The 14,507-nt window shown below is 39.5% G+C and overlaps 1 protein-coding gene and 1 non-coding gene across 2 annotated transcripts; both read left to right on the top strand.

Moving 5' to 3' along the window:
• The first annotated feature begins 3,438 nt into the window (after positions 1-3,438).
• Positions 3,439-3,510, top strand: Trnae-uuc (transfer RNA glutamic acid (anticodon UUC)). Its single transcript has one exon. It is a non-coding gene; the product is annotated as a tRNA-Glu (tRNA).
• Positions 3,511-10,764: 7,254 nt separating this feature from the next.
• LOC129791706 (uncharacterized) lies at positions 10,765-13,840 on the top strand. The gene is made up of 4 exons (XM_055830055.1): positions 10,765-12,390; positions 12,534-12,742; positions 12,792-13,629; positions 13,721-13,840. Exons 1-4 carry the CDS (start codon positions 10,765-10,767, stop codon positions 13,838-13,840), a joined length of 2,793 nt encoding a protein of 930 aa, XP_055686030.1.
• Positions 13,841-14,507: the final 667 nt, after the last annotated feature.

The following is a 14,507-nucleotide window of genomic DNA, read 5'->3' as shown; positions in this document are numbered from 1 at the left end:
ATGCAAGTTGTTGCAATAAAAAAACATTTTATTTTTGCAGCACAAACCCGGGGTGAGAGGACAAATATTCTGTATTATATATTTTTGTTTTTTTTTAACTCAAAAAAAAAAGGCCAACAGTGAAAATTTTTCGTACTTGTCCAATTTTTTTCTCGCCGGTACTGAATGGCAATCTTTTGTGAGAAATTTAGCACGGATGTGGTTGGGTGGATTTTCGAATGAAGAAAAAAGTGTGACAGGGAGTTGAAGATGTCGATCTTGGTGAATTTCTCTTATTTGGCTGCGCCGTAAATATTTGCATGAATTATGAGTCATTAAAGTATAATTTGGAAGATCAAGAGATTTTTCTTCTGTGAGTATATATTTACCCAAAGAGATTTAAGCCGTGTCTTCTGCGGTGACAATTTGCGGGACAACATCAGAGGCGCGCATAAGGGGAGAGAAGGTTGTGTACCCACCATGAGCACAATTGTGAAATGCAAAAGGCATCGCGGTGCGGGGGTATTCACGGTGATTTATTGCATTTGGCTTTCTGTGAGTAATTTTGTTGGAGTTGTAATACACTAAATTAAATCAATTAAGGCGCGCAAAGTCACTGATCCTAGATTTTATGACGAATGCAGTTATAAGTGTTGGAGGTCGGTGAAAATTACCATGAATTTGTTAACCTACAAACAAGAATTACGATTTAATTGGAATTAAATTAATTTTCTTCTGACCAAGAAGAAGACTTTATTATTTATCTACTTGATATTTACAAAAATTTGGCTTGCTCAACATGGCATAAATAATTGTTTTTTTTTTCGATGCTCATTTGGGGACTTGAGAAAGTATTATCCTTGATTTATTTTGAAAATTATTGGTATGATTGAGTACCAGGCGGCTCCATCATATTTATTTGGCTTATTTGGAAAGGGAATCGAAGCTTTTAAAGGTTTTACCAGGCGTCTCCACTGACACATTTCAAAATATATAATTTCTTTTCATTTATTTAAGTAAATCATCTCTTCAATGAAAAATTTTAATAAAATAATTCAAAAAAAAATGCAATTTCATCAATTTTAAAATTTTTATTCATTCTTCATTAAATTTTTTCTATTATTTCTACAGAATTGGAAAATTTTCCCTCCTACAGCAATTGATATAAGACCCCTGGCAACAGTTCTCATCACCCAGTAGTGTCATCTTATATTCCACAGTACCCAATTACTGCGACAAATTGAACTCTGCAATGATTCCACGAAGTCAAGTGAGACACTTTGAGAGAAGTAATTGGTATTACTTGTCTTGATTAATTTGCTAAATTTTCCGGGGAATTCCTCACAACTGTCTCATTTACTTTTCACACTAATTTGCCCGCGATAAAATCGCAAAATCGCCCACCGTGATGTGTTTGAAAAAAAAAAAAACGAAAATCTGCACGAGATTGCGGGCGACAAGCATGCAGATTTCCCAATTGCGATTACACGTAAATTATATAGGTACACATATGTTTATTTTTTTTACATCACACATCTCGGGGTTTTTGGGCCACTAAAATGGTCACAAGTGTGTGGAAAGAGAGCGAGAGAGAGAGGCCTGCGGGGAAAAGAGAGGTGGTGAATTTTGTGGATATCAATTAAGAGGACAATCACATTTGACCACAAGCTCTCCAAATGGTTTGTGTCGTTGACGCTGATGTCGGGGAAAAATGTAATTATACCTCCTAACCAGCTCGTACATAGGCATGTAAATGGAATTATTTTGGTGTTTGAAACTGTCGCCTCCAATTAATTCACAATTTTTTTCCCGCGCAGCTCCCGTTTGACCTTCCAACAAATGGCAAAAACTTCTTTGCGTTGTTAATCAAATGCCTCTCGGGTGGCTTTCCCATCGCAATTTCCCGCTCCCTGTGGGAGCTGTGCCTCGTACAGCCAAAGCCACGTTCTTCTGCGTGAAAATTAATCAGTCATTTGTCCTGGGACAGAGAGCCCTTCGTGCAAAGCAAAAGGCGCACTCCTTATCGCCTCCCCTTCACCCATCCACCCCGGAAGTTGGGTAATAAATGGGGATCAACGGGGGACACGTCAGGAATTTTTGACTGATGTCGAGACTAATCAGGGCGGACGCTAAGAAAGATGAATGCCAGTCAAATACATCCCCTCGCTTGTCCATCGAGGAGAGAGATTATACCCAGCATCGCAAGAAATCATCGAATGTTGAGAAATCTCCACTCCACACGCCAAAATGATCGTTCATCGTGGAAAATGAGAGAGAATAATAATAAAAAAAAAGTTGTGATTTATGGATGTAAAATGATCAAAAGCACCCAAGATTTCGATAAATCCTCTGAGCGGACTTTTTTTTTCTCTCTCTCCGAATCAATTTCATATAAAATAGCATTTGCAGCTCATAGCTTTTCTTTTTTTTTTATTACTGCTGCCGTGGTGCCTCCGTGGATCGTGTCATTGGCTGTTTTATGGGGAGGATCTACACGGATTGAGACACCAAATCTCACCGAAGAATCTTCAGCTTTTGCGCCAGCATTTCTTTTGAAATTTAAGTGGATTTTCGTGATTGGTTCGGGGGTTAAAATCTTTAATTTTTTAAAATTATTTTTGAATTTTAAAATTAGAAAAATATTTTTTTATTTTCGATTTTTCTATAAATATTTTCAGTTTTCTAATGTGTGAGTTTGAGAAGTTTTTATTAAAGTATTTTGTAAAAGATAAATGTAAGATTTAGTATGTCTGATAATTTTCTACTTAAATTAGCCTTAAAAACTTAGGCCCAGATTACAAAAAAAATAAAGTCATTTTTAAGAAAACTTAAGCCTGACTTAAGAAACCAGCCGAAATCTAACCAGTTCCGCTAAAGTTTCTTTAGTTAGTCTCAAATTTTCTTAAACTTGGTTTTAGTTTTTGTAATCTAGGCCTAAGTATGTATTTTAGGCTAGGTTTAAGTTTTTGAAGCTAGGCTTAAATTTTAAAAGCTAAGCCTTATTTTATAAGCCGAACTCTACTTTTTTAGGCTGGACTAAATGTATTTTTTATGACTTTTTTTGTTGAAACTTAAGCGTGGAGGCTAAACAAGATTTAGTAATTTATTTTACCCCTTCTAAAACCTAGAAAATGGGAATTAAAAAATTCTAATATTCATTTCAATATTAATTAATATTAATATAATTGACCCCTTAAAGATTTTGTTTAACGAAAATATTTATTCAAAATGACCGTTAATTTTTAAAAATGAAATTAGTAAAAAAAATCTCTAAACTAAGAAATTCTCAAATGTCGGTCAATCTGTTTATTTTCTCAGCGCATTAGTAGAGTTCACGACTCAATTTCCATCGAATATATTTGAAGAAATATTGAAGAATGTATTTTTATCACCACGCTGTGGACATAGCGGAACGCAATAAAAAAGCCTTTTATTTGGCGAAAGCATCTAAAATTAACATCCCACGTTGTCTAGTGGTTAGGATATCTGGCTTTCACCCAGAAGGCCCGGGTTCGATTCCCGGCGTGGGAATATTTTTTTAAATGGCCCTCTAGTGGTCGTTTTTTCACTTATACCATTTTTAGCTAAATATTCTTGTTGTTTTTCGAAGTTTTTCTTTGAGATTCAAACCCCCTGGCAATGGGGCGACATGCAAAGAAATCGCAGACGTTCCTCGCAATCTCGGGCTCTTCTCCTCTAAATCCAATGACTCCACCACTGATCTCGCTTTTAGTAAACATGTTTTTGCAATAATACTTTTCTGGCGGATCAAAAGCAACAGAAATGAAAAAAAATCTATTTTCAAAGAGAGGAAATTTTTTTTAGGCAATACATCACATTTTTTTTGCAAAGCATAAAGCTTCTATTGCAATCAACAGTGCGTCAGCTGCATGAATACGCGATGATACGACGAATTGTGTGACTTTTCCTCTCAAAACATCTTGTGGGAGTCTCTTGAGAATTTCTTGGGTAAATCCAAGGACGGTCACTGAGCTCTTCCTGCCCAGTCTTAGCAGTTTGGTGGGGCTTCTTGAGACTTCTTGTGTATAGCTGACTGAGCTTTTTTTTCTTCTCTACTATTCCTGCCCAGTCGAATGAGAAGTTCTTCTATGTGGCCAAAGTCAAATATAGCCGGAGGAGATTTTGTAAAAGAAACAACAACGAAAGAATTGGTTTTTCTCGCAGTCACCAAAAGGTAATGAAAATTTTTATGGAAATCAACACTGTGAGCCCTACAATTTGGTCAGTCGTGAGCTTAAAATGTGCGGTAGCATTGCTTGCCCGCGCGGTGGATAAGCCAGCACACAAAATAACATATTAGCCTAGTTGGGAGAAACACATAAAGTATTATATGTTAATGGGGTGATTGTTTGGTTGCAACAGAAATGTCATAAATTAAAAGTCCATATTGAACAATTTGTCCAACATATTCTGTGTGAAATAAGTGAATGTTACCATTTGTTGCATGGCTAAGAAACCAACTAAAACGGAAAGATCTTGACCCGTTCTCGCCTCATTATTTTAATTTGTTTTACAGACGCGCGCTTTTATAGTTCCTATGACCAAGATTATAAACAACCAATTCACCATGCTTAAAAAAAAATACCTTCTCCCCGTCCAACCAATAAAGGTTAACATCGGAAAATTATTCCCTCACGTGCATTTGAAAGGAAAATTCTATACATGCGGGGTGAGACAATAGAAAAGTTCTGTGTGTGCTTATCGAATTGACGCGATTAGCTTACCCCGTAATTGGCGCACAATTGAGCATGGAAGGTCTTTTGCGGAGAGCCACTGTCAGGGTCGCAATTGTACTTCCGATGTACCTCTCACTATCGCGCACTTAAAGCACAGGTCTGCCAGGTTTTACGTTTTTTTTTTTTTGCTTCACCTATTTTTTTTTTTGGAGCCTTATTCAGAACGATATAGCCTGCAGGTAGAAGAAGTTCAATCCATTTGCTGGATTTTATTTGGCCCGGTTGTCTGTGTCTCGTAATTAATGCTGGCAACTGATTTGCAATGAATGTAGATTGAAGATTTAAGGGATGGTCACGTTATTTTGGAAACTCGGGGACTTTCAAGAGCGATTTTCAAGCCAATTTTGAAACCAAAAATTCGAAATTTGCTTGCACTCTCGTTAAATGGCCAAATACTGATAAGAATTTAGTATTTTCAATTTAGAAAATAATTTTTTTTGCTCAAAAAAATTATTTGAAATTCTCACATTTTGGCCATTTTGTTCCTGTAGAGTTTCCAAAATAACGTGACCATCCCTTATTTAGTTTAAGAAAAAGACTTGGAGGAAATTGAAATATTACATTATTATTTGGAATCATTTTTAATTTAGAATAATTCACTGATAAAAATATATATTTTTTAATATTTATTTTTACTCTTTCTTTCTTTTTTTTAATTTGTCTGAATATTATAAATACTTCATTAAAAATGTAGATCTCTTAAAACAATGTAGAAATTTTGAGTAATCTGAATTTATAGTTTTAAAAGGAGTTTATTCACATTATCCTGCATTTTATTAGACTTTCAGGATAACTTTAAAACGTCAGACAGGAGTTTATAAAGAATTTAAAAATTGATTCTGAAAATAAAGGTTTCTCATGTCTTCTAAGAAAACTAAAGACAATTAAGCAACGCCTACGTTGTACTTAATTTTGCCTGCATCAAACATATGCTTCAATAGTTATTTATTATTACAAATTTAAATTGCATAAATCTATGCAGATTTCCGGATAATCTTTTTATTTTCAGTAAATCAATCAATTTTAAAATTAAATTTTTATCATTTGAAATATATATTACGACCAATGAAGCACCAAAGCATATGCTTCATGCGCAAAAACACAATTTTTTTTTTGAAAATCGGATAATCACAGTGAAAGTAATAATAGCTTGAAAAAATTTAAAAAATTAACAATTTTCGCTCATTCGGAAATTTTTGCGGGTAGTGTAACTAAATAAAAAAAATAAGTTTTTCACGGTTTCAAGCTAATCATTTATTGTCCAACAGTTTTCTTGTTAAATAGAAAATCATTTTGGGCTTTCCTTCATTCTTTCTTAATTCCCTAAATAATTTAATTTAATTTTTTGTTTTATCTTCAAATAATACATATCACGATACCCACATAAATATGAATAAAGTCCTTTACAAAACAAAATCATAATTCTCACAAGAGCTAATATTTTCTATTGCCCCACTTGAGATTTCTTTAGTCTTAATGGAACAAAATGATTTAAATTAACATGTCCCTAATTAATATATAGCACATTAAGTGCTATCTTAATTTGTTTCTCAACTCTGTTGTCCACCAATCTAATGATTGTGTTGAGACCCCTAATCACAAAAGAGTCCATATAATTTTTATTTATAGACTCGCTTTTCTCGAAGAGGTAATTCAGCATCTCTCGTGTGCTCTTCCATCCCATTGATCCCTCGCACACCGCGCATACGTCTCCCCGTGCACTGGAAGCCACATATGAGGGGTCCCCGCGGCAAGCGAAAAAAAAAAAAACGAGCCAGCAGAGCTTGGCTGATATTAATGCGATCCCATCAAGTGAGATGTGTTTTTTATCGCGCTGACCGCGGCGTACAGAAATAATTTTAATAATCTAATTGGTGTTGGTTTCTTGTTGTCGACGAATTTGCTGCTGCTGCTGTTTTTTTAATCACCCACGGGCGGGAGATCATCCACGGTCGATCGGGGGTCAATCATCCGCGGTATGTGTCCCGTGCATTGGGCAAGGAGTGCAAGGCCGCGCCCGATAAGCCGTGCGCGAGTTCTTCACCGCGCACACAGCTCGCGAAGAGATTTCGCAAATTGATGGTGACGCCAGGAAAACCTTGGGGTCCAGTTAGTCGCGTATGTATGAGCAACGAGACAATATTGGCAGTTGAATGTCTCAATGTGAGTCACTCTCGTGTGCGGTCTGGCAATTTTCACACCCAATTGAGATTTACCGGATACTTGAAAATAAATGGAATAAATGTGCATCGGGTTGGGAGAGTTGGGGCCAAATTAAAATCGTGTCCATCCCAAGGACAGCGCTATTAGCAATTTTATCTGCACTCGCGCGTTTCTCATGCAAATCCCCGCGCGCGCAAAAGTCAGCACGCCACTTCACGGTTCAATGGTCATCAAGTGCTCGCGCGCGAACTTCGAGCCATGCTCTGGACTCTCACAGCTTTTTGGCAGATGTATAGACTTTTCCGTTATGAAGAAAAAAAGCTCTAGAGGGATGAAAACCAAGGAAATTCCGTCAAAGGGAAAAACTATTGGAAGGAAAACATCCTGAAGTAACCCATAAGAATGACCCCATCGCGGAAGAAAAACAAGAAGTTCTTCATGTGAGAATCCACACACATGCGGTGAGGAGGGAGCTTTTCTTTTTCCATGGAGCGAGGGCAGGAGGGGTGCAGAAGATTGCGAGAAAGTGAACTGAAGACGGCAAAAAAATACACATTGAGAAAATACAAATTGTATTAGAAGAGTAAATAAATAATAAAAAGGAATGGCTCAACACAGAAGGAATAGAAACCTAGTTTTCCTCCCATTATCCACCATTATTTTTATTATACTCCATTTCTATTATTATTAAAAGCCCCCACTATCTCCGTTCGATATGGCAAGTTGGATCAATATTGGAAAAATCTCACAGAAAATCAGTCATTTTTTTTCTTCTTCTTCAACGTATCCGTACAATATTGCTCTTTGGTAAGTTTTCTCTGCCGTGTGCGCCGTTTTTTTTCCGCCTTCCGCCGCCGTGTCGGCCACAGATTGAATGTTGTGCACAACAAACCACTCAAAAGAGCATTGTTAATCATTTGTAGCAGCAGCAAAGAGTGATTTATAGCAGAGTCGCGGCCACAACTCATGAAAATTGGAATCGTGGCTGATTCGTAATTGAAAATTGCACTTAATAGTTGCAAAATGCGATTTTGTGCATTAGGTTTCCATTTATCTATCCCATTTTGTGCCATTTCAAACCAAACTAATGGGGATCAATGTGACCAAAATCGCACCATCAAAGGGCGATAAGCTCTAAATGTTACTTTTCAAATAAATTATTCCTTTTTCCCTTCATTTGAGCCAATTATATCAGGCATTTGATCAGGAAGTTTATATGTTTGTAATGCTGGACTGTATTCATTGCGAATTTGCATAAACTTTTGAGCTTTCTATAAATCATATATAGTGAATTTTTAATTTGTTTATTTGAATTGATTTATAAAGGTGTATTAATTAAGTCTGAATTAGTTATTTTTATTAACGTTAAATTCATCCTTAACACTTGGAGGATCCAGGTTTCTAACCTCAAAAGTTTTAAAAGAAAATGTTTTTCCAAGTTTTCTTTCAACGATCTTAAAGTAATGGAACTTCACTACACACATGATGTAAAAATTATCACAATATTTTTAGGAGATTTTATTCTGTGACGGTCACTTTGGCCAGCAAAATCCCCAAGGGTTAAATAAAATTAAAATTCAACAATTTTTTTTAATTAGAACGTTTTCTAAGAAAACTTTTTATTTATTTTTTTAATATTATGTTAAAAAAATAGGATCCGATGGAATTGAAAAGTAAACGAATTTTAACAGAATTGGGGCCACACCACGATATTTTGTTTATTTGAATTTTAAGAATATCAGACATTAAATTTTAAAACAAAATATAATAAATTCCTTTATTTTTTTTAAACCAATCAATAATCTTATTAAAATTATAAGAAGAGTTATAATCTCGAGCTATATTCTTGACTTTCTCTCGTTAATTGCTTGTTAATCTTTATTTCTTTCCGATAAAGTCAATCAAAATTAAATAAATCATTTTTATTTTCTCAATTGTCTTTTCTTATTTTCCTTTGCAAAGCTTTCACAATAAACACGTTGAAATATTTATAATTGTTCAGAATGAACATGCACAGAACAAGTAAAAGAAAAACAAAGTTGTAAAGGTGGAAGAGTCACCGTCAAAACAATAATAAATAAATCAAAATTTAGTGCCACAGCTGCATTTCAGGTCAGCTGTGGCACCACTTCCCACTTCCTGGAGTGCGGAGCGAAGTACTCGTGGGGGGTACTCGCGCTTCTCTCCCACTCCAGGAAGAGGACAAAAATTAATATAAAAGAACCTCATGTTAGAATAAGAACTTCACTTCTTGTTAATGTACCATCTAGCAAGTTTTGTAATAAAACAGTGCCTGCCAAGACAGGCGCGCCAGACGGTAAACAAAGTCTCTTAATTTTTCTCCATTTCAGCGCCAGTTCAGAAGACGCGCACCCTCGTTGCGGTGTCTAACTGGCCTCTTCAGATTTCGAACATTTGAGGATTCGAAACATGGTCCTTCGAGCCGGAGCCGAACCAGCGACCTATGGATTTGGATTCCCTCTTCTGTGGTCTTGATGGCCACCTCGCCGTGGGTCCAGTGCGCTATTGAATACCCTTCCCCTATTTTATACAGTGTTCTATGTGTTACATCATAAATGGTGTTTATATTCATGAAATCTATTAGGCTACCCCTTCCAGTTTTGGCTAATAGTATTTTGCTATAGTGATTACTGATTTCATCTAAATATGCAGCAGCGTCCACATACATCGCGAGGACTTCCAGTCTCAGACGGTTATGATCAGTCGCTCCGCTTGTGGCGCTGAGCTCTTGAGTTAATTTAATGACTTGATTGGTTTTTTCAACATATTGTTTTAGCCTGGCATTGACTTGCTCAATTGTTTTGTCGACCTTAACGCTAAGGTGGAGCATACGGTGCTCTTGTGCCTCGGATTCATGCCTCTGACTCGTCTTCAGGCTATCTAAATCTTTGTATACCTCATCGTTGACACCAAAGACATAAGTGAGCATTTTGCCGAGTACCCCTCTTTTAGTTCTGGTGCTTGTAAATATACTGTCAATCTGAATTAACGCGTCGCTCGCCTTATGTCTTAGATGACGAACGTAATTTTCACAGTGTATATCTTTGGCAAATGCCTGAGCCGCGGCGCATGAATCCGATGTATTTTTAAATGCTTGCCCGATTGCTTGCCTGTCCATCAAAATGCGACGGGCTGAATAATCTATGTCTACGCGAAGGGATCCTCTTTTAATTTTGGCCCACCCGAACTCCTCGATGTATAGGCCAGGTGACGGACTGACCAGTGTGTAATTATGAACCGCGTGAGGAGTGTGAGCCGATCCCATGGCTAGAAGAGCCATAAATAGAAATATGAACAAGGACCGCCAAGAAGTTCCTTTGGAGCTTCTCTTTGGCCTTTCTGTTTCCTGTGTTGTTACCAAGGCGTCAACAGGCGCCTCTTCGATTGGATTGTCCTCTTGGTAAATCGGTAACCGGGCAATCTTTGTTATAGGTCTTCTCTTTGTACCCGTTGCTGTTCTAAGATCAGCAACGCGAGGTAGGCCAGCCTTGTCGGGTAATACATGCTCAACCCGGGCTAAAGGCCATTGTAGGGGAGCCGTGTTGTCATGCTGACCTCAAAAATCAAGTACTCCACAATCTTATTGAGTGAATACATAGCGCTCGATCACATGTCTGAAGGAGCCCCCAACGAAGGAAAATTCTATCTTCCGCACCACGCGGTAATGAAAGAAGAGAGCTCAACCACAAAATTAAGGGTCGTCTTCGACGCCTCCGCCAAAACCTCTTCGGGGGAATCACTGAACTCAATACTACACACGGGCCCAAAGATTCAAGAAGATTTAAATTACATATTGCTGCGATGGAGAAAGCACAAGTTTGCCATTAATGCCGACATTGAAAAAATGTTCAGGCAGATTAAGGTGTTCCCTCATGAGCGAGATCTGCAGCGCATACTTTGGCGCGAAAATCAGTGGGAAGATGTGAAGGAATACACCTTAAATACGGTGACCTACGGCACCGCATGTGCAACATTTCTGTCAGTGAAGGTCATCCAGCAATTGGCCATAGATGAGGGTCATCACTTTCCAAAGGCAAAAGCTGCCATGAAAGATTTCTACGTTGATGACGTCCTCACAGGCGCACATTCCCTCCAAGAGGCAAGGGAGGTGCGAGACCAGCTAATTGGATTGATGAGTAGAGGAGGGATGAATCTTCGGAAGTGGACGGCCAGTGATCCCCGACTTCTTGAGGACCTTCCACAAAATCAAATTGAATCGAAATATCTCAACCTTACAGATGATGAAGTGCTCAAGGCTCTCGGGGTTGGATGGAATCCAATCACGGATAAGATCCAGTACACAGTAAGGGCTCCGACGGCTGGGCAACTCACAAAAAGAAAAATTCTCTCAGACGTCGCAGCCATTTTCGACCCCATAGGTCTACTTGCCCCGATCATGATTGCTGCGAAAATGTTCGTCCAAAGACTCTGGAAAGAGAAATTGGACTGGGATGATCCCATACCCTCCATCATCGCAGATGAATGGAACACATTTCTGCACAATCTACCGGACATTGGCAAAATTGAGATCGAAAGATTTTTCGGTTACGAACCAGGCAGCAATGTTCAGTTGCATGGTTTCGCCGATGCCTCGGAAAAAGGATTCGGGGCAGTGATCTATGTACGAGTCTCGACCAGAGAGACAACAAAAGTAACAATTCTAACAGCCAAAACAAGAGTAACACCACTGAAAAAGAAAATAAGCCTCCCGAGATTGGAGCTTTGCGGTGGGGTACTGCTAGCTGAATTGATGGATAACACAGAAAAGGCACTTCAAATTCCAGGGATAGAAAAACATGCGTGGCTTGATTCAAAAATCGCGCTCGCTTGGATAGCGAAAGACGCAGCGAATTGGGAAACGTACATTGCGAATAGGGTGGAGAAAATACACCAACTCGTAAACAGAAATGTATGGAAACACGTCGAGTCAGCACAAAATCCAGCGGACATCGCTTCACGGGGAATATGCCCGTCTCAGCTATCACAAAATGCATTATGGTGGAATGGCCCCTCCTGGCTATCGCGCAATGAAAGGGAGTGGCCAGTCAATGAAAATGATACCCCACCCGCAAAAGCTGAGGATCGCGAAAACTCTTGCACTACCACAAACAAAAAAGAGGAGGATGATCAGCGCAATGTTATGGGACACCAGGCAGTATGTGCTCTAAGCACAGAAGGAGGAGACAAAGCCGTACAAAACCCATTAACAATGAAATACGATTCCCTCAACAAAGCCATTCGCATAACAGCATATTGCAAGAGATTTCTACAACTATGCAGAGGTGAGAAACCCGAAACACCACATCTATCAAGTAAAGAGCTCAATGATGCAGAACTCATCCTTGTAAAGCAACTCCAAGAGCAGCATTTCGAGAAAGAAATACAGCTCTTGAGTGCAGGGCGTCAGATTCCCACCACAAATAAATTACTCACTCTTGACCCATTTTTGGATGAAAATGGAATTCTAAGAGTAGGTGGAAGACTCCAGAACTCCAAACGCCCATTTCAAACAAAACACCAAATGTTAATCCCCTCAAAATCTCACTTCGCCAAGCTGATAATCCTAAACGCCCACGCAGAAACACTTCATGGCGGAACGAATCTCACGTTCAGCCACACAAGGAACAAGTACTGGATTCCAGCCTCACGAGGAATCGTGTCTTCTGTACTAAGAAAATGTATCAAATGCTTCAGGCTCCGAAAACACCAACCTCACCAACTGATGGGTCAACTACCGGCCGACCGGGTCACACCCTCCGCGCCCTTCTCACATTGCGGGGTCGATTACGCCGGGCCCTTCACAACCAAGGCATCCAAAGGCCGTGGAATCAAGACTTTCAAATCTTACATTGCTCTTTTCGTATGCCTCAGCACAAAGGCCATTCACTTGGAATTAGTCAGTGAACTGACAACTCAAGCATTTCTAGCGGCGCTGGATAGGTTCACAGCCCGTCGCGGAAAACCCACAAAGATATCCAGCGACAATGGCACAAATTTCGTCGGTGCCAAAAATGCATTAGACAAAGAAGTCAAGAAGGCTTTCTCAGAAGCCACTCAAGTTGCAGCAGAACATGTAGCAAAAAGCGGCATCCACTGGGAATTGATACCACCCGCCTCACCCCACTTTGGGGGCCTTTGGGAGGCAGGTGTCAAGTCCACTAAAAGACACCTGAAGGCAGTTCTGACCAAAACAATCCTCACCTTTGAGGAGTTTTATACAGTGCTCACCTCAGTGGAAGCAGCGCTAAATTCGAGACCACTAACACCCCTGTCTGAGGACGCTCACGACCTCGCCGCCCTAAGCCCGGGACACTTCCTGATCGGAAGGGAGTTATTAGCTCCTCCACAGGAAATTATTGAAGAAAGAGAACCAACAAGACGGTGGAGACTCGTAAAGAAGCTACAGCAAGACGTTTGGAAGAGATGGGTGAAGGAATACCTTCACCACCTACAAGAGCGCAACAAATGGAAGAAACGCACTCAACCCATAAAAACAGGTGAATTAGTGCTAATCATGGATGACAACACGGCTCCCCTACAATGGCCTTTAGCCCGGGTTGAGCATGTATTACCCGACAAGGCTGGCCTACCTCGCGTTGCTGATCTTAGAACAGCAACGGGTACAAAGAGAAGACCTATAACAAAGATTGCCCGGTTACCGATTTACCAAGAGGACAATCCAATCGAAGAGGCGCCTGTTGACGCCTTGGTAACAACACAGGAAACAGAAAGGCCAAAGAGAAGCTCCAAAGGAACTTCTTGGCGGTCCTTGTTCATATTTCTATTTATGGCTCTTCTAGCCATGGGATCGGCTCACACTCCTCACGCGGTTCATAATTACACACTGGTCAGTCCGTCACCTGGCCTATACATCGAGGAGTTCGGGTGGGCCAAAATTAAAAGAGGATCCCTTCGCGTAGACATAGATTATTCAGCCCGTCGCATTTTGATGGACAGGCAAGCAATCGGGCAAGCATTTAAAAATACATCGGATTCATGCGCCGCGGCTCAGGCATTTGCCAAAGATATACACTGTGAAAATTACGTTCGTCATCTAAGACATAAGGCGAGCGACGCGTTAATTCAGATTGACAGTATATTTACAAGCACCAGAACTAAAAGAGGGGTACTCGGCAAAATGCTCACTTATGTCTTTGGTGTCAACGATGAGGTATACAAAGATTTAGATAGCCTGAAGACGAGTCAGAGGCATGAATCCGAGGCACAAGAGCACCGTATGCTCCACCTTAGCGTTAAGGTCGACAAAACAATTGAGCAAGTCAATGCCAGGCTAAAACAATATGTTGAAAAAACCAATCAAGTCATTAAATTAACTCAAGAGCTCAGCGCCACAAGCGGAGCGACTGATCATAACCGTCTGAGACTGGAAGTCCTCGCGATGTATGTGGACGCTGCTGCATATTTAGATGAAATCAGTAATCACTATAGCAAAATACTATTAGCCAAAACTGGAAGGGGTAGCCTAATAGATTTCATGAATATAAACACCATTTATGATGTAACACATAGAACACTGTATAAAATAGGGGAAGGGTATTCAATAGCGCACTGGACCCACGGCGAGGT

The sequence above is a fragment of the Lutzomyia longipalpis genome, chromosome 1 (genome assembly GCF_024334085.1).
Source record: "Lutzomyia longipalpis isolate SR_M1_2022 chromosome 1, ASM2433408v1".
In the NCBI taxonomy this organism is placed as follows: Eukaryota; Metazoa; Arthropoda; class Insecta; order Diptera; family Psychodidae; genus Lutzomyia; species Lutzomyia longipalpis.
The sequence above is the reverse complement of the archived record's forward strand: the minus strand, read 5'-3'. Positions and strand labels throughout refer to the sequence as shown.